The sequence below is a fragment of the Phascolarctos cinereus genome, unplaced genomic scaffold, assembly GCF_003287225.1.
Source record: "Phascolarctos cinereus isolate Bilbo 61053 unplaced genomic scaffold, phaCin_HiC Scaffold_726;HRSCAF=1367, whole genome shotgun sequence".
Taxonomy (NCBI): Eukaryota; Metazoa; Chordata; class Mammalia; order Diprotodontia; family Phascolarctidae; genus Phascolarctos; species Phascolarctos cinereus.
In genome coordinates this window covers 388,890,259-388,912,800 of record NW_027556098.1, presented here as the reverse complement: position 1 = coordinate 388,912,800, position 22,542 = coordinate 388,890,259, and the positions used below count along the sequence as shown (strand labels likewise).

The following is a 22,542-nucleotide window of genomic DNA, read 5'->3' as shown; positions in this document are numbered from 1 at the left end:
TTTCATTTTACAGTTGAGGAAACTGAGGCCCAGAGTCACACAGGTAATGTTAAAGGTGGGGCTTGATACTCCCCAATTGACAAATGGTCAAAGGATGTGAACAGGCAGTTTTTAGAGGAAGAAATCAAAGCTATCTGTGATCATATGAAAAAAATGCTCTAAATCACTATTGATTAGAGAAATGCAAATTAAAACAACTTTAATGGGTGCGAACCCATCAGATTGGCTAATGTGACAGAAAAGGAAAACAATAAATGTTGGAGATGTGGGGAAATTGAAACATTAATGCATTGTTGGAGTTGTGAACTGATCCAACCATTCTGGAGAGCGATTTGTAACTATGTCCAAAGGGCAATCAAACTGTGCACATCCTTTAATCCAGCAATACCACTACTAGGTCTGTATCCCAAAGAGATCATAAAAAAGGGAAAAGAACCTACATGTACAAAAATATGTATAGCAGCTCTTTTTGTGGTGGCAAAGAACTGGAAATTGAGGGGATGCTCATCAGTTGGGGAATGGCCGAGCAAGTTGTGGTTTATCAATGTACTATTACCATTATAGCAATAAGAAATGATGAGCAGGCAGATTTTAGAAAAAACCAGGAAAGACTTACATGAACCAATGCTGAGTGAAGTGAGTGGAACCAGGAGAACATTGTACACAGTAACAGCAACATTGTGTGATGATTAACTATAACTGACTTAGCTCTTCTCAGCAATACAATGATCCAAGACAATTCCAAAAGATTCATGATGGGAAATGCTGACCATATCCAGAGAAAGAACTACGGAGTCCGAATGCAGTTTGAAGCATACTATTTGCTCTTTTCTGGTTTTTTCTTCTTCATGGTTTTTCCCTTTTGTTCTGATTCTTCTTTCACAACGTGACTCATGTGGAAATACGTTTAACATGATTGTACATGTGTCATCTATATCAGATTGCTTGGTGTCTTGGGGAAGGAAAGGGAAGGAGGGAGGGAGAAAAATTTGGAACTCAAAATTTTACAGATATGAATATTGAAAACTATCTTTACATGTAATTGATGGGGGGACACAAAATACTATTAAGGAAAAAAAAAGTAAGGTAGGACTTGAGCCCAGTTCTACTGACTTCAGAGCCAGGGGTATTTCCGTGATACCATGGCACATAATAATGACTTGTATTTATATCATGCTCATTGGAATCCCTTCATCAAAGTGACCCCATGATATACGGTGTACTGGCATTATTTTCACCATTTTATAGATAAAGAAACTGAGACTCAAAAGGGCAGCTTGGTGTCATGGAAAGAATCCTGGATCTGGAATAGAGACGCTAGGGTTTGGATCCTGGCTTTGTCACTTACTACTTGTGTGACCTTGGACAAGTCATATCACCTCTGTGAGCCTCAGTTTCATCATTTGTAAGATAAGGAAGTTGGACCAGGTAACATCTAATGTCCCTTACAGCTCTAAATCTATAATCCTGTAACTTACCCAGAGTTCCATAGCTAGTAGATGTCAGAATCTAGGACCAACATTATTCTGTCCCCCAAGTTGCCCCAGTCCACAAAATCTTCCTCATCCACCTCCCTATGTGTTCAGTCTCCTCTTACTCAAAGTCCCCAACTCTGTTCAGTTACTGGAAGGGGAAGGAGGGAGACAGAGGGAGAGGCTATTACCAGGGTCTGGTTCACATCGTACATCTCTTCCCGTTATTTTGGGGCATGAATCAGCAAGGGACCCTGGTCAGAGCAGAGTTCTGCTGAGTAAAGAGCTAAACACACACATGCATGCACACACACTACTCATTTCCAAGCAAGTCTTTGGAGAGGGTGGAGGGGTACTAGTGAGTGCATATATTGAACTGTGAACCTTGCATCCGCTGCTAGGCTTAAAAGGGACCCAAGAGCTAAGACACGAAGCCTTGAATCAACAGATTCTGATCATTCACCCAGGGAACCGTTGAGGGCTCATCCGACACTGAACTGACTTACAGGAGAAAATGCAGCTGAATCCTCTGACCGCTTCCCTCTCCAATCCATTTCCCACACCACCGCCAAGTTCATCATACCTGTTACCCAGGTCTGATCGTGCCACGCCTCAGATCAAGAAGCTTCAGCGGTTTCCTCTAAAATAGAATCTAAACTCCTTTGTCTGGCTTTCAAGGCTCTTCACAAAGAGAAGCTCAAACCTGTTTTTTCCAGCCTGGTTTCTAATTACTCTCCTTTAAGTGTTAGACATTCTAGGCATACTAGCTTACTTGAAATTCCTATATGATATTCCACCTCCCACTTTCCTGCCTTTGCATAGGCTGTACCTTGTGCCTGGCATGCTCTCCCTTCTCACCTCTACCTTTTGGAATCTCTAGTTCCCTTCAAACCTTGCTCAAGTGCTCACTCCTATATGTAGTGTTTGATCCTAACATGCACTCCCACCCCCCGCCCTGGCCAATGTCAGCGCTCTTCCTTTGTGAAATTACTTTTTAATTAGCATTTGGAGGCAGATAGAGTGCTGGAATTAGAGACAGACCTGAGTTCATATCCAGCCACAGAAACTTACTGGCTGTGGGCAAGCAACAAAGCAAAACAAACAAAAAAAAAAGCCACCTCTGTCTGCCTCAGTTCCTCATCTGTAAAATGGGGATAACAGTACCTACCTCTCATCAGTACTGTGAGAATCAAATAAAGTAACATTTGTAAAGCACTTTGTAAACCTCAAAATGCCTTATATGTTTGTTAGCATATTGGTATTCATTTTGTATTGATTTATCTTTACGCATTAAAGGCTTTTCCCCTGGGTTTCCCCACAACTTAAGGATTTAAACTCCTTAAGGCAAAAGACTGCAAGGTTTTTGCTTTTGTATTCTCCAGCACTTAGTAAAGTGCCTGGCACACAGTCCCAATTTTTTAAAATAAATGCTGGTTGAACAGACTGGAAAAGAACTGAGTAGAATGGAGTTGAGTAGAATAGACTGGAAAAGCTGGGAACCGAATAGGATAAACAGGATGTGATGTGCTGTAATACAATAAGACAGGACAGAATAGAGTAGGATAGGGTAGGGTAGGGTAGGGTAGGGTAGGATACAATAGAATAGAGTAAAATAGGATAGGATAGGGTAGAGTAGGATAGGGTAGGATAGGGTAAGAGACTAGGATAGGATAGGATAGGATAGGATAGGATAGGATAGGATAGGATAGGATAGGATAGGATAGGATAGGATAGCACAGGATAAGATAGGATAGGATAGCACAGGATAGGATAGGGGAGGAGAGAGAAGGGAAGGATAAGTTAGGTTAGGAAGATAGGCTAGAGTAGGATAGGCTAGGGTAAGATGTAATCAACTAGAAAAGAATTTAAAGAGAGCAATAGAACAGAACAGGGCAGCTTTGAACCACAGAAGGTAGCTACTTGCTGAAGATCAACCATGATTTATTGGGGCTTCATTCCCAGGCAGCTCTGGTCTCTAAGGAAAAGGTGGAGAAAGTAATGTGGAGAGTGAAAGATAGAGGGAAAGAGGCAGCTGGCTCCTTCACACACCTTGGAGCAAGGTGGGTTTTTAATGTTGCCCAAGCAGCCCACTGTATGGGGTGGGCTCAATCATGAAAGGAGGGGGTCCTTTTCAACTTGAAATCACTTTGGTTTTCAATTGATAAAGATAAGGAAGGTCCTTTCCAGTGTAGGTATGGGCACTCAGGTGAAGTACACAGTAGAACCTTGAGCTGATGTCAGGGTACAAACAAGGCACTGATCCCATCCGGTTCTAAGCCCTTGTCTCTAGTACCCAACTCCCCAACGGGGCAGCTGAAATTGCTTCCAATTGAAGTATAGAAATATTCATGAAAAAGCCTCTGCTCTAGGGATTAGTGCTTAATTCCACCCCCTACTTTGAGGCCATGCCTAATGTACCCTCAAAATGCCCTCATATCTCTACACAAACTTGCAAAGCCCCCAGCCCATCCCTCTACATGATATTTGAGAACCTGGTAATTTCCAAAGCTTAGAGGTCAGGAGACTGGATTTCCCCCTCCCCAACAAAAAGTCACTTCCCATTTTCTTGTCTTCTGGAAGCAGAATCCCTGGTCCTGGCTTTCGACATATAACAAAATAACAATAAGAACAATACTAGTTAACAATTATGTGGCACTTTAAGATTTTCTGAGCATTTTACAAATATTAACTCCTTTAACCCTCATAACTCTGGGAGGTAGGTGCTATTATTCTCCTCATTTTGCAGATGAGGAACCTGAGACAGATAGAGGTGACTTGCCCAGGTTATATAGTACTTTAAAGTTTTCAAAATACTTTGCGCACAGCATCTCATTGAAGCCTCACAACAGTACAGTAGGGACAAAACACACACACACACACACACACACACACACACACACACACACACACACACACACACACACCCCAGATTTTATTTCATTGGCATTAGGAACTCCTGATGAGGAAATCACCCTCTTCTTAATAAGATGTAGCCTTAGAGAGTAGAGCCAGGGTGCTCACTGGCAAGTTAAGGGACATGTGGAGGCTTACCCATGAAGGCAGCCACTGTGTGAAGAGGTGAGGTTTAAACCCAGGTCTTTTGAACTCTAGCCCTGCTTTCTGACTACTTTGTCACATTGCATCTACACATAGCATTATCCCTGTTTGACAGATGAGGAAACTGAGACTCATAAAGGTAAAGTGATTTGTCCATATTTACACAATTAATAAGTGGCAAGGCAAAGATTTGAATTATGGGGTGATGGTAGCAGTGGTGGTGGTGGCAGTAGTAGTAGAAGTAGGAGGAGGAGGAGGAGGAATGGTGGTCGTAGTAGTGGTAGTAATGGTAGTATGGTGGTGGTGGTGGTGGTAGTAGTAGTAGTAGTAGTAGTAATAGCTAGCATTTATATGGCACCTACTGTGTGTCAGGCACTATGCTAAGTGCTTTATCTCATTTGATCCTCAAAATAACCCTGTGAGGTAGGTGTTATAATCCCCATTTGACAGATAGGAACCTGAGGCAAATAGAGGTTAAGTGACTTGCCTGAGGTCACTCAGATAGTAAAGGGCTGGAGGCCTCATACAACTACTTAAGAGAAATGAGAGGGGCGGTTTCCAGAGCTGCCTTTGACACATATTGGTTGTGTGATTTGGGCAAATCTCTTACCTTTCTAAGCCTCTTATTGCCTCATCCTGACATTATTTGCCCCATAGGTCATTGGGAAGATCAGATGAAATTATGCATGTAAAGGGATTTTAAACCTGAAAGTATCATTTCAGTTCCAAATTCTCTCTCCCTCCTCCCTCTCCCCATCTATTAAGAAGGCAAGAAATACAATACTCATTATACATATGAAGTCATTCAAAACATATTTTCACATTAACTACATTCTAAAGGGAAAAAAAGGAAAGAGAAAAAAAATATGCTTCAATCAGCGCTCTGAGTCCATCAGTTCTCTTTCTAGAGGTGAATAGCATATACCATCATGACCTTTGGAATTGTGGTAGATCAATGTATTGATCAATTACTAAGTCTTTCACAACTGATTATCTTTACAATGTTACTGTTTCTGTGTACATTGTTCTCCTGGTTCTGCTCACTTCACTTCGCATCAGTTTATATACTTCCTCCTAGGTTTTTTAGAAACCATCCCCTTTGTAATTTCTTATAGCACAATAGTATTCGATCACATTCATATCCCGTAACTTGTTCAGCCATTCCTCAATTGATGAGCACCTGTTTCCAATTCTTCTCCATCACAGAAAGAGCCAGCAGGTGGGATTTTAACTGAGCCTAGAAGGAAACCAGGGAAGTCAGGAGTTATGGGGGATGGCCTGGGAAAATGGACAGGAATTAAAGGATGAAAGGACAGTGTCACTAGACTGAAGACTATATGGAGGAGTGGAAGATGTAGGAAGACTGGAAAAGGAGGACAATTTATGAAGCTCTTTTAAAGCCAAACAGAGGATGTTATATTTGATCCTGGAGAAAATTATGAGCCACTGGAGTTTCTGGTTATGCTGTTTCTATGGACTCTAGAACATTCAGAAACCCCCAAATATGGGTTCCCAACACCATGATGTAAATGTCACCACATCACAACCACAGTCACTGTGGACATGTTGTTTTCTACTCAGTAAAATGTCAACTCCATCATATAGATTGGCAGAATGTATTAGAACTACCCTAAAATTGAATGAGCTGCCTGGGGGCATTGACAGGTGGGCTGCCCTCACTACAGGTCTTCAGATAGAGAGGGCAGATGACCCCTTGTCAAGCACAGGGATTCTTTTGAAGCATTGGTTAGTCTATAGAGTAACCCAAGTACCTTCCCTTCCTTTAAATTCTGTTATTGTGTGAAACAGTAATCTGGTGGCCTCATTACCCTCAAATATATTCACACAGGTGTGAGTTTCTTCAAGAATATTTCCCCCTTAATCATCAGTTTTCTTGCCAGCTCAGTCTTACCACTTTTTTGTTTTCTTCTGTTTTAGTGGAAGTCCCGGTTTCCACCTCTCTTCTGGTGAATAGCTAGGTGTTAAAATAAAATTCACATTCAACTGTTTTGGTAGCAACCAAATTCTCAAGTCAGAGAATTTTTGAGAGCTGGAAATGACTTGGGTGGCCATTACTACATGTCTTGGTCAAAGTCACGGGGGTAGAAACAAAAAGTGTCCTGATTTGAATCTACCCGTTGAAAATATATTCTGTTCCATTCCTGCTTTACTACAGAATAGCCTTCCACCAAACATCTTTTCTGACAATTCTCTAGGGCAGGTCATCCTTGATGTCATGCTACAGGCATGCTTACACCCATCAAGTAGCTAACATGGCCCTCATTTTAAAGATAAGCAACGGGGAACTCCCTGTCCAAGGTCACACATGTCTAAGTGGTAGAACCTTGGTCTTCTCATCTTACTGCTACGGTGGGCAGCTTCTGCTCATTCAGACAGGGCAGATCCTCTATGTCCTAGAGTCTCAGAGGAGAGATGCGCCAATTCTGGGCCGTGGGCCACATCAGGAAGGATCAAAGGAGGTGGAGAGGGGGGTAAGGAGGGGGAGATGTACTTGGACCGACAGGTTCGAGATGATTTAGTTTCCTAACACTCCCAAACCTCCGGTCGCACTGTACCCCCTCCCCACCACATGCGGGCAGGGGAAGAGATAATTTGTAGAATATTTAGTCTAGCTTCCGATAGGAGGGGAGGGCAAGGCGGAGGAAGAGAGGGGAGCGTCCCTGGGCTCTGAGTCTAACTCTCCGGGCGGGTCTGTAACTTGCACCTCCCCTGGAAGGCAGAACTGTCCCGCCCCCTCTAGTTGCCTGCTGTTTCTGCCCCAGGCTGCAGCTTTCGCTTTCTGTCCAAGGAGTGGAGCAGGGCGGCTCTCCTGGCCCAGACAGTTGTGGAAGCCGCCTCCCTGACGGGCAGTGCTCCGCCCCGTTCCACTCCGAGATGGAGCTCGCCACCGCCGCCTGGATTACTTTCGCCGTCGGACTTCAGCTGTGGGCATTGGGGGACGCGGTGCCCGTCCAGGTGGGTTGCACTTCATCCCTGGCTTCTGCCGCGCCTTTTCCTTCTCTTCCCTTCATAAGGATAGATAGAAACCCTGCACCCCTCCAAGTCAGCCCTGCACCCCCTCCCACTCAGTCCTGCTCTCCTCTCTACTTCTCTGTAGAGGTAAGGGCCCTGGATCTGAGGTTAGGGAACCTGAGCTGAATATGAGCTCTGCTGTTTACGAGCTGAGCGTTCTTAGACGAGTTACGTAACCTCTCTGGGCTTTCCTCTCTCACTTTCCTCATCTAAGATGATGGGGTTAGATTTGATGGCTTTTTAGCTCCATACTGGCGCTCCCAGGCGGGAGCCTCTGGGGGGAGTTTAGCACCCCTCGAAGCTCTTCCCAATTGCGTCCGCTTCGATGCGGCTCCCGGGCACGTGCGTCTGGATCTCCCGCTGGACGCTGATTGTAGATCAGCCTACCCCCACCCGGGAGGTCGTCGTGGGGCTCAACTGCGGGGCCGGAAAATCGGGTCTGGCTGGGCCGGGGGCGCCCCGGGACAGTGCGGTCTCAGCGTGACCGTGGGGACTAAGCGAGCATTGGAATATACGCCCTCCGAAGCTCTGTACTGGAGTCCGGAAAGGGTGGGTTTGGATTTCTGCGCGGACGCTCGTGCGCCCAGTGCTGACGGACAAATCCTTAATCTTTCTGGGCCTTCGTTCCCTTTCTATAAAATAAGGCTGACTGACGATAGTGAGAACAATTCATGTACTCCCTCCCGCCCAAGATTGTTTGGAGGGAAGTTTGGCAAATTTTGAAAAGCCTCATAAAAACGGGAGTTGAGGCAGGCAAATGCTCTCCAAGGTCCAAGATCTGTCTGCCCACAGGGTTGAAAGTCTCCGGGACGTTGGTTGGCCTTGCAGAGTAACCTTCGTCGGCTGCACCCAGGGACTAGGGGGCCCCCAGAGCTGAAATGCCTGGCAAGTCCTTTTCATTCTGCCCCCTCTTCTCCCCCGACTCCCTCCCAAGTCCCTAAGGTTGGCCTGGATTTCGAGGGTTATGTTTTCTCCAGCTGCCCGCGGCTCCCCGGTGGTTTCTTTTTGACTGAGGGGAGACAGCCCCTTTCATCTCGCATCTGTTCCGGGGTGATCCGCACATCACAGATCACACCTGGTGCCATCAAAGCCCGGCTGTCTTTGCTCTTCAAGACATGTATTTCCTTTGCCCTACATGAATATTCTTCCTCTTTCTTAGAATACCTGATTATTGTGTGTTTATAAGACGGGAGAGAGATCGATAGACCGAGACAGAGAGAGACAAAAAGAGACTGAGAGCGAGAGTCAGAAAGACCGGGAGAGAGATAAAAACAGACAGATACAGAAACATACACGGAAACAGACTCGGACCGAACCCGAGAGAGATTGAGATAAGAGAGACCGAGAGAGATAAGAAAGGCTGAGACTGGGAGGGAGGGAAAGGAAGAAACTGACAGATAAGAATTTTCGGCCCTGAGAAACGCATACATATTTTGTTCTCTTGGGTCCTTATTCTTAATCTTAGAATTGTTCATTGTCAGAACTGGGAGGGCCCTTAGAACACAGTAATAATAATAATAATAATAATAATAATAATGATAAGAAGCAGCTATGTAGCCTTTTAAGGTTTGCAAAACCCATTATATATATGTTATCTCTAAGATTATTAATGATCTGTTAGTTGTCAAATCCAAAGGCCTTTTCTCAATTTCCATTCTCCTTGACCTCTCAGCAGCCTTTGACATTGTTAATCACTATCTCCTCCTTGACACTTCCTTCTGTCTAGGTTTTTGGGACACCTCTCTCTCCTGGCTCTGCTCCTGCTGTGTCTCCTTTGCTTCATGTCCTCCAGATTATGCCCTCTGATGGTGTCCCTCAGGGTTCTTTCCCTCTTCTCTTCTCAGTTTATACTATTTCATTTGGTGATCTCATCAGTTAACTTGGATCTGTCTTTGTCTCTGTCTCTGTCTCTCTCTGCTGATGATTCTCAACTCTACCTATCCTGTCCCAATCTCTCTGCTGATTCCCGCTATTGCATCTCCAAATGCCTTTCACACATCTCTAACAGGATTGTCCAGTAGACATCTTAAACTCAGTATGTCCAAAACAGAACTCATTATCTTCCTCCCTAAACCATCCCCCCTCTCATGTTCCCTATTACTGTAGAGGACACCACCATCCTCCCAGTCCCTCAGGCTCGAAACCTAGGAGTAATCCTGGATTTCTTGCCATCTCTCATCCCCCCTATCCACAATCTGTTGCCAAGGCCTGTTGATGTCACTTCTGCAACATCTCCCAAATTTGACCGTCCTCTTCTCTGACACTGTCCCCACCCTGATGTTGACCCTCATCACCTCATGCCTGGATTATTGCAATAGCCTGCTGGGTCTGTCTGCCTCAAGTCTCTCTCCGCTCCAATCCATCCTCCATTCAACCACTGAAGTGATTTTTCTAAAATGCAGGCTCAATCATGTCACACGCACCCATCCCCCCAGTAAACTTTAGTGACTCCCTATAGCATCCAGGAGCCAATGCAGAATGCTCTGTTTGGCATTCAAAGCTCTTCCTAACCTAGCCCTCCCTGACTCCCCACGGCGTTCTTTTTGATCCAGTGACATTGTTCTCCTGGCTGTTGCATGAACAAGACAATACATTTGGATAACTGGACGTTTTCTCTTGCTGTCTGCCATACCGGAAATACTCTCCCTCCTCCATTTCGACTACTGACTCCCTGGCTTCCTTCAGGTCCTAGCTGAAATCCCACCTTCTGCAGAAAGCCTTCCCTAACTCCTTTTAATTCCAGTGCCCTCCCTCTGTTAATTATCTCCTTTTTATCCTGTTTATAACTTACTTTGTATATATTTGTTTGCATACTGTCTCCTCCATTAGAATGTAAGCTTCCTGAGGGCAGGGGCTGTCTTTTGCTTCTTTTTGTATCCCCAGTGCTTAGCACAGTGTCTGGCACATAGTAGGTGCTTAATAAATGTTTGTTAGTTGGTCTCATTTGATCTTCACAACAACTCTTGTGAGGTAGGTGCTGTAATTATCCCCATTTTACTGAAGATTAAACTGAGGATGATCGAGGTTAAGTGACTTGCCCAGGGTCACCTAGTAAGTGATTGAGGCAGTCTTCCTGGCTCCAAATCTAGCAGTCTAACCACTAGGCTACCCAGCTGCCTAGGCCATGGATTGTCTGAGGCAGAAGGGACCTCTGAATACAGAATATTGGATCTGGAAGGGACCATAGGGCAAAAGATCAGAACTGGAAGGAACACCAGGAATTATATAAAAACATTTATTAAGCACCTACTATGTGCTATAGCAGCCTATATATAAAAACATTTGTGAAGCACCTACTATGTGCTATGGCAGACCTGCACAGCTTGGCAGTAGGTAGGGGCCAAAATTAAAATAGGCTAAACTTCTTCGGGCTGCAGAGAGGTTTTTAGGGGCTCACTTTCCAAGTAAAGGTATAATTAATAATTAAACTATTTTGCAAATAAATCATTGAAAAAAGGGGAAATTTCAATTAATATCAATTAATAACACTTAATACTTGAGATTTTTATTTATCATGAAATCACTCCTCTCAGACTAGAGACAGACTGACAATGGTTGGTTGCCGTGGGTCACACGACAAACAGAGAGTGTGCAGTGGCAACCCACCCGCCAAGTTACATGAAGGACACAATAGTGACTAGTGGAAGGCAAGTTTAAACAGGGCACGGGCAACACACTCATTACATCTTTATTTTCTTTTACATCCTCTACATTTTTTGCAGGCTGCCTGAAATCCTTTGGTGGTCCACAAGCTGCCCAAAGGCTGTATGCTGGGCAGCCCTGTGCTAGGAGCTTTACAAATACTATCTCATTTGATCCTCACAATAACCCTGGGAGGTTATTATAGCCATTCTACAGTCAAGGAAACTGAGGCAGATAGAGGTGAAGTAACTTATGCAGGGTGACACAGCTAATGAGTAGCTGAGGCTGGATCTGAACTCAAGTCTTCCTGACTCTAGGCCCAGCGCTCTATCCACTGAGCCACCTCGCTGTCTCGGTCTTTTTAGATTTATGTCTTTTGTCTCGTGTGTGTGTGTGTGTGTGTGTGTGTGTGTGTGTGTGTGTGTGCGCGTGTGTGTTTTACACTATGAGGCCCCTGGTTTGTAACTCTGAATGGAAGCCAACACAGAATGGTCAGACAATGAATCGAGCTTTTGCGGCAGTGCTGGTGATAGGGAACACCGATGAAATGAGCTTGACTGGCCACAGGACCTCGCAGGCCACAAGAACCACAGAGGTCACTGTAGGACCACAGCTGGAGTCCAAAGTTCAGTCTGGGGTGCTACATTTTTGGAAGAATGTTGATAAACTGCAGAGCATCCCCAAGGGGACCACCAGGATTGTCAAGAGCCTAAGAGAGGAAGCTCTTGGTTTAAGGAAGTGGAGGTGTTGACTTTGGAGAAGAGACTTGGGTGGGGCCAAGATAGTTGGGGAAATAGATTTATTCTTCCTGGCCCCACAGTACAGAAATGAGAGCACTAGGTGGAAGCTGTAGGAGGCAAATTAAGGCTTGACATCAGAGGAAAAAAATGTTCCTAACAATAGGAACGGTCCCAATGTGGAAATGGGCTATCTCTAGAGGCGCTGGGTTTGTTCTCACTGGCTGGAAGACGGTGGGTTGGCAGTAGAAGCTCTAATATTGGAACTCTTGCTCTTTTCAGGCTTCATGGTTTGCAGAATATTTTGCATACATTTTCTTGTCTGATCCTTACAACATCCCTGTGCCGTAGAGGCTATTATTTATCATACCCATTTTATATATGGCAAACTAAGGTTGAGAGGCTAAGTGTCTTGCTTAGGGTCATACAGTTAGTGTCTGGGGTAGGATTCACACCCAAGTCTTCCTGACTCCCTAGGCTAGTACTTTATTACATCTTGCTGATGCTCAGATACAGGTAGGACTAGCTGTAGAATGGAAGCTTCTTGAGGGCAGGGACTATTTTTTTTTAATCTTTGTATTCCCTACCACCTAGCCCAATGCCCAATTCATAATAGATACTCATTTAGTTGATTGATGGGTGGTCTCTGAGGCCCCTTCTAAGGCTAAGATCCTGGGAAAGAGCCTAAGTTCTCACTGGGAATTCTCATTCTCTGTGAAAAATGGAACGGGCAGCTATTCAGATGTTAGACACTAATGCAGCCTCTTGAGATATATTTATGATCTTTACTGAGCTAGGGACTGGATATTTATTGAGAGATTTATTGAGATATTTGTTGACTCAATATTTATTGAGAAGGGACTGAAATCAGGACCTGCTCCAAATATCTCAAAGTCAGAGGAGGAAGAGGAGATGGGTGGTCATGTTATTTTAGGATTCTTGGGGGCTGCTTTTTTGAGCCAGAGCAGAGGATGACTTCTCTATATCTGGGGCTGCCAGTGTGGCCTCCTTTCTGGATGAGGTTCCTGAAATGACTGTTACTATGGAGCCCACTTCTCCTGCCAGGAACCCGTGACTGCCTCTTCTCAGTGATGGGGAGTGGCCTGCCTTTGGGATTGGACCAGCCAAGAGGTTGGCTCCAGGGGAAATTTCCTAATTGAAGGGGCCAGCCTGCCAGAGGCATTTCCTTGAGTCACTCCCACATCTAGCCAGAGTGGAAGCCAAGAAGTCAGGACTTTTTAAAGGGCAAAGCTGCTGGACCCTCTTGACTTTTTTAAAAGTTGTTATTTGTCAGTATTTAGGGGGCAAGGAGGCTTTATGGTATAGCAGATAGAGAGATAGCCTCAAAGCTAAGACCTGGGTTCAAGTCTGTCCTCTGACATACTGGCTGTCACTTTCCCAGTGACTCAATCAACTCTTGAAAAATATAGGACACGGAGAAAGTGTCGACTTATACTGGCAGAGGAAGTTTCGTTATCTGAGAGTTCTCTATAATAATCAAATCACAGGTCTGTTCCCAATCCCAATTAAAGATGTATTTGCAAAAAAAAAAAAGATGTATTTGCAAGCTACTTATTTTTGTTAGAATGTATGCTCCCTGAGGGCAGATACCACATTTTTGCTTTTATTTGTATCCTCTGCACTTAGCATGGCGACAGGTACGTAGTAGGTGCTTAATAAATGTTTATTATTTTTGTTGCTAACCACTGTCTCCCATGCCTGGAATGCTTTCCCGGTTCACCCCTTTAAGAACTAACTGCTGGCTTCCTTCTAGACTCAGCTCAAATCCCCCCTTTCTGGGTGTCCCTCTGCCCAACCAGTGTCTTCCTCTTTGAGGCTACCATCTGTTTCCTCCAGATATGTTTTATATTCACTTATTTATATCCACCCCATTCCTCAATAGCATTTAAGCTGACTGAGGGCAGGGCAGCTTTTTGCTGTTTCTTGATATATCAGACTTGGTTCAATGGCTGGCATTTAATAGTTGCTTAATAAATGCTTTCTGATTGCCTGAGACAAGGTCGATTTGGCATCTTTAAGTTAAATCAGGCTAGTAAAAGTCTGGGTGCTGTTTACTCCAGGGAACTGGGGAATAGTCTGAGCACTGGGAGCTGGGGCTGGCTAACTCCCAGGTTAGTAATTTCTTCCCACATTCTAAGAATCTCCTGGAAGGGCCCATCCATGCTGGAAGGTATACATCAGGAGGCATAGAAATGGATGTGAGCTGCTGGGGGCTACTTCGGAGGGGGCAGACATTTGACCTGTTCTGGCAGAGGTCTGGGAGTGACATTGGGTTGTTTCAGTCTTGTCCGACTCATCATGACCCCACTTGGGGTTTTCTTGGCAAAGATACTGGAGCAGTTTGTCATTTCCTTCTCCAGCTCATTTTACAGATGAGGAAACTGAGGTAAACAGGATTAAGTGACTTGCCCTGGGTCTCACAGCCAGTAAGTATCTGAAGCTGGATTCTAATTCAAGTCTTCCTTTCTCTAGGCCTGGCACTCTATCCACTGAGCCACCTAGCTGCCCCTATTGGAGGGAGTGTGGTGCAATGGAAAGATCTCTAGCTCTAGAGTCTAGAGACCCTGGGTTCAAATCCCACGTCTAAAACCGATTACCTGTGTCTTCTTCAGTAAGTTCCTTAGAATTCCTACCTTCCTTCAAGGCTCAGCCCAAATACTACCTTCTTAGGGGTTCTTTCCTGGTCCCTGCTACTGCCTTTTCCTCTAAGATTACCTTTTATCTACTCTGTGTCTTGTATATACCAACATGTTATCTCCTTCAATAGAATGTAAGCTCCTGGAGGGCAGGGACTTTTTTGGAATCTTTTTTTGTCTCGCCAGGGCTCTCACCAGGCCAAGCCCAGTGCTTGGTCCATAGTAAACCCTTAATAATAGTTGTACGTTAGTGACTGGCAACCTCTCCAGGCCTCAGTTTCCTTATCTGTAAATTGAGGTGCTTGGACTAGATGGCATCTTAGATCACTGCCTACTCTAGATCTATGATCCTATGGTGTGTACCCCAATGTCCAGCTCCCTCCAGCACTTTCATATAGAGGAGTTGGACAGGTTTCAGGCTACAAAAGGAGAATAATGATAGCAGGTCACATTTCTATTATGTTCTAGGGTTGCAATGATCTTGTTTGATCCTCACAACAACCTGTGAGATAGTGCTATTGGTATCCCCATTTCATAGATGAAGAAACTGAGACAGACAGGAGGTAAGTGACTTGCCCAGGGTCACACAGCTAGTAAGAGTCTGAGGCTGGATTCAAACTGTCTGAAGACTAGAGCCAGGAAGACCTGGGATAGTTATATGTTCTTGCTGTGTGATAAGTTAGACCTCTGAGGGCCCACCCATCTCTCAACTTATGACCCTATGGTTCTATGTATTTTAAGGAAATGGTATGATATTGCTACAGGGAAGACAGGAAGCCTCTTTCCCCCTTCTACCTTTTTTTCCTGGATTTTTTATTTTTCTATCTCCTTTCTAGGCCTCAAGCAGCCTGCTTTGCCAGGTTGGCAGAGATTGGAGATGAGTCTTTCCCCTGATAATCAAAGACCCTTCCACACGTGCACATACAGACCCTGTCGAATGCACGTTTCCTGCCTGTCCCCAACCCCCAGGACCGTGACTTGTCCATCGACTGTCAGTGACTCAGAATGAATACCACATGTAACTTGGCCGGAAGCCCACAGCTGACAGCTTGCCGGGACTTAGCTCACACCCGGGGAGCTGGGAGGGGAAGCTGGGTGCTGAGCGAGTGTCATTGGGTTCTGTGGTTCAGCTGGATATCAGATTGATCACTGTGGGCATCCTCAGGTGGAGAAGGGGGTGGAGTGGGATGGAGGGCACCAGTGTAGAAAGGAACATCCCTGAGAGCTGTTTATGTAGAGATCTTTCCTCTAAGGTTGGTCACTTCCTGTAGAAGGTCTTCCCTGATTGCCTCATTCAGCTCCAGACCCATCGGCAGAGGTTCATTTGCCACTAGAAAATTATTGATCTGTTTCTTTGCCTTGGTCTTTGTATTTTCTGCAACCAGGTACAGATGTTGTCTAACCTCATGAGATGTGTAATATTCAAAAGGGCTGGTGGTGTAGATGTGGCAGGGATTCAGTCAATAAACATTTATTAAGTACTTACTACGTGCCAGGCACTATGCTAAGTGCCGGGGATGCAAAAAAAGAGGCAAAAGACAGTCCCTGACCCCAAGGAGCTCACAAGCTGATGGGGGAGACAACATGCAGACAAATATATACAAACAAACTATATCCAGGGTAAGTAGGAACTTATTAAGAGAAGAAAGATGCTAGAAGTAAGAGGAGCTGAGAAAGGCTTGCTGTAGAGGCTGGGACCATGGCTTCTCTTGCTTGCATATTTCCTCCCCTTGGCCAACCCTGAAGCTTCTGTGCAGCTGAGTCCCCTCACTCTAAATGTTGTTCCCTCACTGATGGGTGTAGAAAATCCTGTCAGCCACCTGAGTCTTTCATTCCACTCCAAGAGAATCAACTGAGAGGAGGGAGAAGGGAAACAAAGGCGGTGTGAAAAAAGCACTAGACCAGAGGGCCTGGGTTCAAATCCTGGGCTTTGCTACTTATCAATCATATGTGCTTGGGCAACTTCCTTCCATATCTGTAGAATGAGGGTTTAAGACAAGATGGTCTCTAAGTCTCCTCCCAGCTCTCATGTTCTGTGTTCTAAGGACTCTCCCAGCTCTGACATTCTGTGTTCTAAGATCCCTTCCAACTCTGATATTCTCTTCTCTAAGGTGCCTCCCAGCTCTGACATTCTGTTCTCTAAGGTTCCTTCTGGCTCAAAAATCCTACTCCTAAAGGTAGTATCAGATATCAGAATGATTCCTGAGGTGTGCATATGTTAGGTGGTGGGAGAAAGAACACAGCACACTGACTGCTTGAAGTGGAGTCAGAGGGAAAGGGCAGAGACTCTGGGACCGTATGTGTGGAAAACCCTGACCTTTCTCCTCTGAGGTTTAGCACAAGGCGTTGTGGTTTTAATATTTTGTGATGCCTTTTTTTTTTTAACATCACCATCACTTCCCAATAACCCCTCTCCCCTGGTCCAACAGAACCTTCTCTTACAGCAAAAAAGTAGCTAAGCAAAACAAATCCCTAAATTGACCATGTCTGACAATGTATGCCCCATTCCCCACCTTAGTCCAGCACCTCACAGGCAAGAGGCAGGAGGCAGGAGGCAGGCTTCATCATTAGTCTTCTGAAGTTAGGATTGGTCACTGCCTTGATCAAAATTGTCAAGTCTTAGCATGCTACTTTTCTCTATATTATTGACACAGCTTTTTTCAGTGGAAGCAGGAAATACTTATTGTTGACTGACAATAACAAGCAGAGAAGGACCTGGAGGCTTCATCCAGAAAAGGTAGTATATCATAGAGTGTAAACAGGCTTAGGTCCAGCTCTGCTGTTAATAGCTATGTCACTTGGGGTAAGTTAGTCAACTTCTCTAAGAAGAGAAGAAGAGGAAGAAGAAGGAAGAAGAAAAGGAGAAGGAAAAAGAGGAAGAGAAAAAGGAAAAGGATAAGGAGGAGGAGAGGAAGGAGGAAAAGAAGGAGGAGGAGGAGGAGGAGAAGGTAGAGAAAGTGGAGAAGGAGAAGGAAGAGGAAGAAAAGGAGGAGAAGGAGAAGGAAGAGGAGGAAAAGGAAAAGAAGGAGGAGGAGAAGGTAGAGAAAGTGGAGAAAGAGAAGGAAGAGGAAGAAAAGGAGGAGAAGGAGAAGGAAGAGGAGGAAAAGGAAAAGAAGGAGGAGGAGAAGGTAGAGAAAATGGAGAAGGAGAAGGAAGAGGAAGAAAAGGAGGAGAAGGAGAAGGAAGAGGAGGAAAAGGAAAAGAAGGAGGAGGAGAAGGTAGAGAAAGTGGAGAAGGAGAAGGAAGAGGAAGAAAAGGAGGAGAAGGAGAAGGAAGAGGAGGAAAAGGAAAAAGAGGAGGAGGAGAAGAAAGAGGAGGTGAGAAGAAAGATAAAGAAGAAAAGGAGGAGGAGCAGGAAGAGAAAGAGAAAGAGAAGATGGTGACCACTGGATGGTAGGTTTCCAAAAAGATATTGAAGAACTAATTAACATTAGGCCTAAGTTAATGAGTTGACACTTAATGGAGATACATATAAAGCTTTACACTTGCCTTCAGAAATTCATTTCACAAATACAAGCTGGGGAAAGCAGGGCTTGATATCAGTTTGTCTGAAAAAGAACAGGACTGTCTTGGACTGAAGGCTTGATATGCATCCGTGGTCTCTGATAGAACCACTGAGAAGGCTGATGTGAGCCTAAGCTGTGTTAATAGAAAGCTCTCATGTCCAAGACCAAGGAGGTGAGCTTTCTGCTTGTTCTGGCCACCCCATTTTAGGAAGGACATTGATCATTGTCTCCTACCCCTCTGCCTTCCATTACCTTGCATTTGTTTTGAATATACTTATGTAAAGGCATCTGGGAGGTACAGAGGTATAGCTGGACTTGGAGTCAGGGGGACCTCGATGTGGCCTCAGACCTTACAAGCTCTGTGACCTTGAGCAACTCATTTAAGCTCATTTGCCTCTGTTTCCCCATCTGTAAAATGGGCATAATAATAGCATTAACCTCCCAGGGCTGTTTTAAGGATCAAATGAGATAATATTTGTAAAACATTTTGCAAACCTTAAACTATAGAAGTGTTAGCTATTAGTATATATGCATGTATTGTCTCCTCAAGGAGAAAATAAGCTACTTACCTTCTGTATCTATCTTCAGTGCTTAGCACAGGCACACAGTAGGTGCTTAATTAATGCTTCCTGGCTAGATTTATTGATAGAGAATTGCCTGGGGCCAGGACAGGTTAGATGACTGGTGGAGCTCACATGGTCAGTATGTGTTAAAGGTGGAACTTGAACCCAGATCTTTCCAACTCCAAAGCTCAACCCTCTGTCCACCCCATCATGCCTCTCACCTTGCCCACAATGAATGCCTGTTGAATTGATTACCCCAGAATCTTCCCTCCATGGCTTCCTCTTCCCAGAGGAGTCGAGCCATTCTTTCCCCAACCCCGTCCCTTTTCTGTCTTTGGAGAGTGTTCTGGGCTCTGGCCTCCTCTCAGGCTTTATTCTCTCCAGCACAGGATTGCGAAGAAGGAGGAGGACCAGGAAACAAACACACCCACCCTTCGCAATGAGTCATAATGGTGGAAAGTCTTAGGGGCCCGTGGGGAGCTGGGTCTGAGTGGTGAGGCTGTGCCTGGTGAATTCTCTCCGAAGGGAGCTGCTAGCTCAGGGTTGATGCTTCACTCCAAGATGTAGTATGGCATGGGCGCAAAAGCCATGGGCCTGGTTAGAGTCAGAGAATCTGGGTTAGAGTCCTGGTTCCTGCAGCTCCTTGGGCCTGGGCATGCTGTTCTACTTTCTGCATCTCAATTTCCTTCGTTGCTTGCTTCTTTCTTGCAATAGGGCTTCAAGCAAGTCGGCCAAAGGTCATATAGCTAGTAAGTACCTGAGGCTACATTTGAACTCAGGGCCTCCTGACTCCAGGGCCAGTGCTCTATCCACTGGGCCACCTAGATGCTCCCCCCCTCCCCTTCTTTACTTCTCAGGGATTGTGAGGAGAAACAGAGAGAGTTAAAGACACAGAGAGACGGGTTATGTGCTGGCTTTAACCTTATTTTACAGATGAGAAAACTGAGGCTACAGAGACATTAAGTTACTTTGCCCAGGGTCTTAGCTCTAGTAAGTGTCTGAGGTTGGCCTTGAACTCTGGGTCTTCCTGACTCCAGGCCCAGCTTCCTAATGACTGTACCATCTAGTTAACTTAGAATTTCTTAGATTTTTCAGCATGATATAGGGATTTCTTGGGCCAGGTCCTGAGCGTGTGTTGGCCTGGAGACTCAAAGCCTCTTTTGAGGGGACCTTGGCAGCATGTTGCCTTCAGGCCAGACTACACACCCAAGCACTGCTGGAGGCTGCCTAGTTGAGGGGAAAATAGAAGGTTGTTCATTTAGGCTGTTAATCTTCCAGCTTCATGATCATGAAGTTAACTTCTCTGATCATCTGAAAAACAATGATGATGGGAACCGAATCTGCCCTAACGACCTGCTGGGGAAGTTGTGAGAATTTAATGAGCTCGCATGTTTCAGGATGTTTGGAAAGCATAACTAAATCCCCATGGCAATGCAAAAGACTATTCTTCTGAAATATTTCTCAGGATAGACACTTAAGCAATTTCCCTTAGTAACCTTTTCCCCAGTTAAACACCCTTTATTCTAGATCATTCTTCCTTATTTTTTATGAAATAATTCTTGCTAAAGTCAAAATGCATTTCCTTCAGTTCAAACCTCTGCTGAGGTGGAAAATTGCTGGTTCCTATCCAAACATTTCTTTGTAGTCTTTATTTCCTCATCTGTATAGCCCTGCGAGTGAACTTGATTCTAACATCCAGCTGACATCCTCTGTTTTAAGTCCCCCTTCTATGTTCTAAGGCCCTTCCAGATCTGACATTCTATATTCCAAGACTCCTCTCAGGTCTGATGTTCCATATCTGGGGTGGGGAACCTGTTCTATACATTTAAGGCAACTGTTCTCAAACTTTTTGGTCCCAGGACCCTTTTATACTCTCAAAAATTACTGAGGACCTCTTGTCCCACTGCAAGTGGGCTATGTGTTTATGTAGGCTATATCTATTAAGTTCTACTGCATTCAACATAAAATGCCTTAGTATTATTATGAAAAGTCTTTTGACCTCATGGATCCTCTGAAGGTGTCTCAGGAACCTCCAAGGGTCCCCAAATTCTGTTTTGAGAAGCACTGCTCTGCAGTCTTTTCTAGCTACGACATTTTACATTCTGAGATCCTTTCCAGTGCTGATATTGTGTGTTCTCAGCTTACTTCCAGCACTGACATTCTGTATTCTAAGCTCCCTCCCAGCTCTGACAATCTGTGTTCTAAGGTCTCTTTCGGCTCTGATGTCTATGTTCTTGGCTCCAGCCTATAATCGCAGCTTCCATTTTGGCTGATCCATTCCAGCTCTGATGGTCTGTGATTCACTTCTACTCCATACAGTCATTACTGCTGGGATGCCGAGGCCCCTGGGCAGGGCTTTGCTTGGCCATCCTAAGGAGCTGAGCATAGCCCTGAGCACAGGACGGCCCTTCCCAGCCAAGGGGGGAGAGAGCGTGCTGCCTTCCTCTCGTGCTTGTCTTGGGGACTTCTCTAGAGGGTCCCCAACTCCCAGCAACCTCCCCCTCCTGCCCCAGCCAGGTTTGCCCTTTCCTAGGAAGCCATATGGATAATGGACTGTTTCTCGCAAAGTCTTTCATCACTGGTGAACAGAAAGACTTGTGTTTTGTCAGGCTTCTTACTCCTGTTTCTTTCTCATCTCCTCCTCAGGTGGAGGGGTGGGGACAATGAAGGCAGAACTGTTTTTCTCCTTCTGAAGAGCTGGCTGACAGCCTGAGACTCATGGCCTGCCTGGACCACAATCTTTTTCCACAGCAGCAGGGATTGTGTTGTTTAAAAGGGCAGTGACATCACTGTGGTTTAATAGCCCGTGGGCTGTGAGCTCTGCAGGAGGAAGCAAAGTGCCTGTTTACCTTGACTGGACCTGGGAAGCAGCCCACAGCCTGGGCAGATGAGCCTAGTTCCTTTCTTTCTGCTTCACCATATAATCTTGTATCTTTGTTCCTTTTAAGGTGGACTCACGAAGACATTTAGTGAAGTCAGAAAGACAAGTCCAAATCCTGCCTCCAAAACTTAAATTAGCTGGGCAAGCCACTTAATCTGTCTCAGCCTCAGTTTCCCCACCAGTAAAATAGAGTTAACAGTATCTCCCCCTTAGGGCTGTTGTGAGGATCAAGTGAGATGTTATCTATAAAGTGATTTGCAGACATTATGATCGTTATGCTCTTATTATTCTCAATTGACAACAAGCACTTGTTAAACAGCTACCATACAGCAATCGTTGCGCTAGGTGCTGGGGATAAAAATACCAAAATAAAACAAGTCTTACCCTTGAGAAGCTTGCTTTTTTTTTTTTAATCAAATGTAAGGCTTCATCTTTGCTTGGTATTTCCCCTTTGCTGAAATCCAACCCATCCTCCGACGCCCAGTTCAGTCCAAAAACCAAACAAGCAAAAAGCCGAAAGTCTCATTCTGCGCCTTGAGTCCGCCACCTCTCTGGCAGGAGTCTTCATCATGGGTCCTCTGGATTCATGGGAGGTTTTTGGGTTGATTAGAGCTCTCATAAATTTTTCAGTTTTTTTGTCTTTACAATGTTGTCATTATGTAAATTGTTCTCTTGGTTTTATTCGCTTTACTCTGCATCAGTTCATGCAAGTCTTTCCAGGTTTCTCTGATACTAACCCCTTAAGTCATTTCTTAGGGAGATGTTAAGTGATTTGCCCAAGGTCGTACAGACAATAAGTGATGGAGGCAGTAATTGAATTCAAGATCTCCGACTCCAAAACAAAGCTGCCTCAAACTTGAAGGAAATGAATTAACACAACACAAATGTTCACTACTCTTATTCCTCCACTGAAGTCTCTTTCTCCTATCTCCTCATGACATAGAGGTTACCCAGGGTTTTTTCAAAGCTTCTTCCTCTCTGAATGGTCCCATCA

General features: G+C 44.9%; 1 protein-coding gene across 2 annotated transcripts in view; it reads left to right on the top strand.

Annotated features, from left to right (window-relative positions):
- Window positions 1-7,272: 7,272 nt before the first annotated feature.
- Window positions 7,273-22,542, top strand: part of TNFRSF1B (TNF receptor superfamily member 1B) — a 56,561-nt gene continuing 41,291 nt past the window's right edge. The window contains exon 1 of one of the 2 annotated variants that reach the window (XM_020973616.2): window positions 7,273-7,505. In XM_020973616.2, the coding sequence (XP_020829275.1) occupies window positions 7,425-7,505 (81 nt within the window). In that variant the 5' untranslated portion in view covers window positions 7,273-7,424. Of the gene's footprint in view, window positions 7,506-15,141; window positions 15,162-22,542 lie in introns of those variants that run through there. The other variant, XM_078145670.1, reaches the window with a different exon arrangement.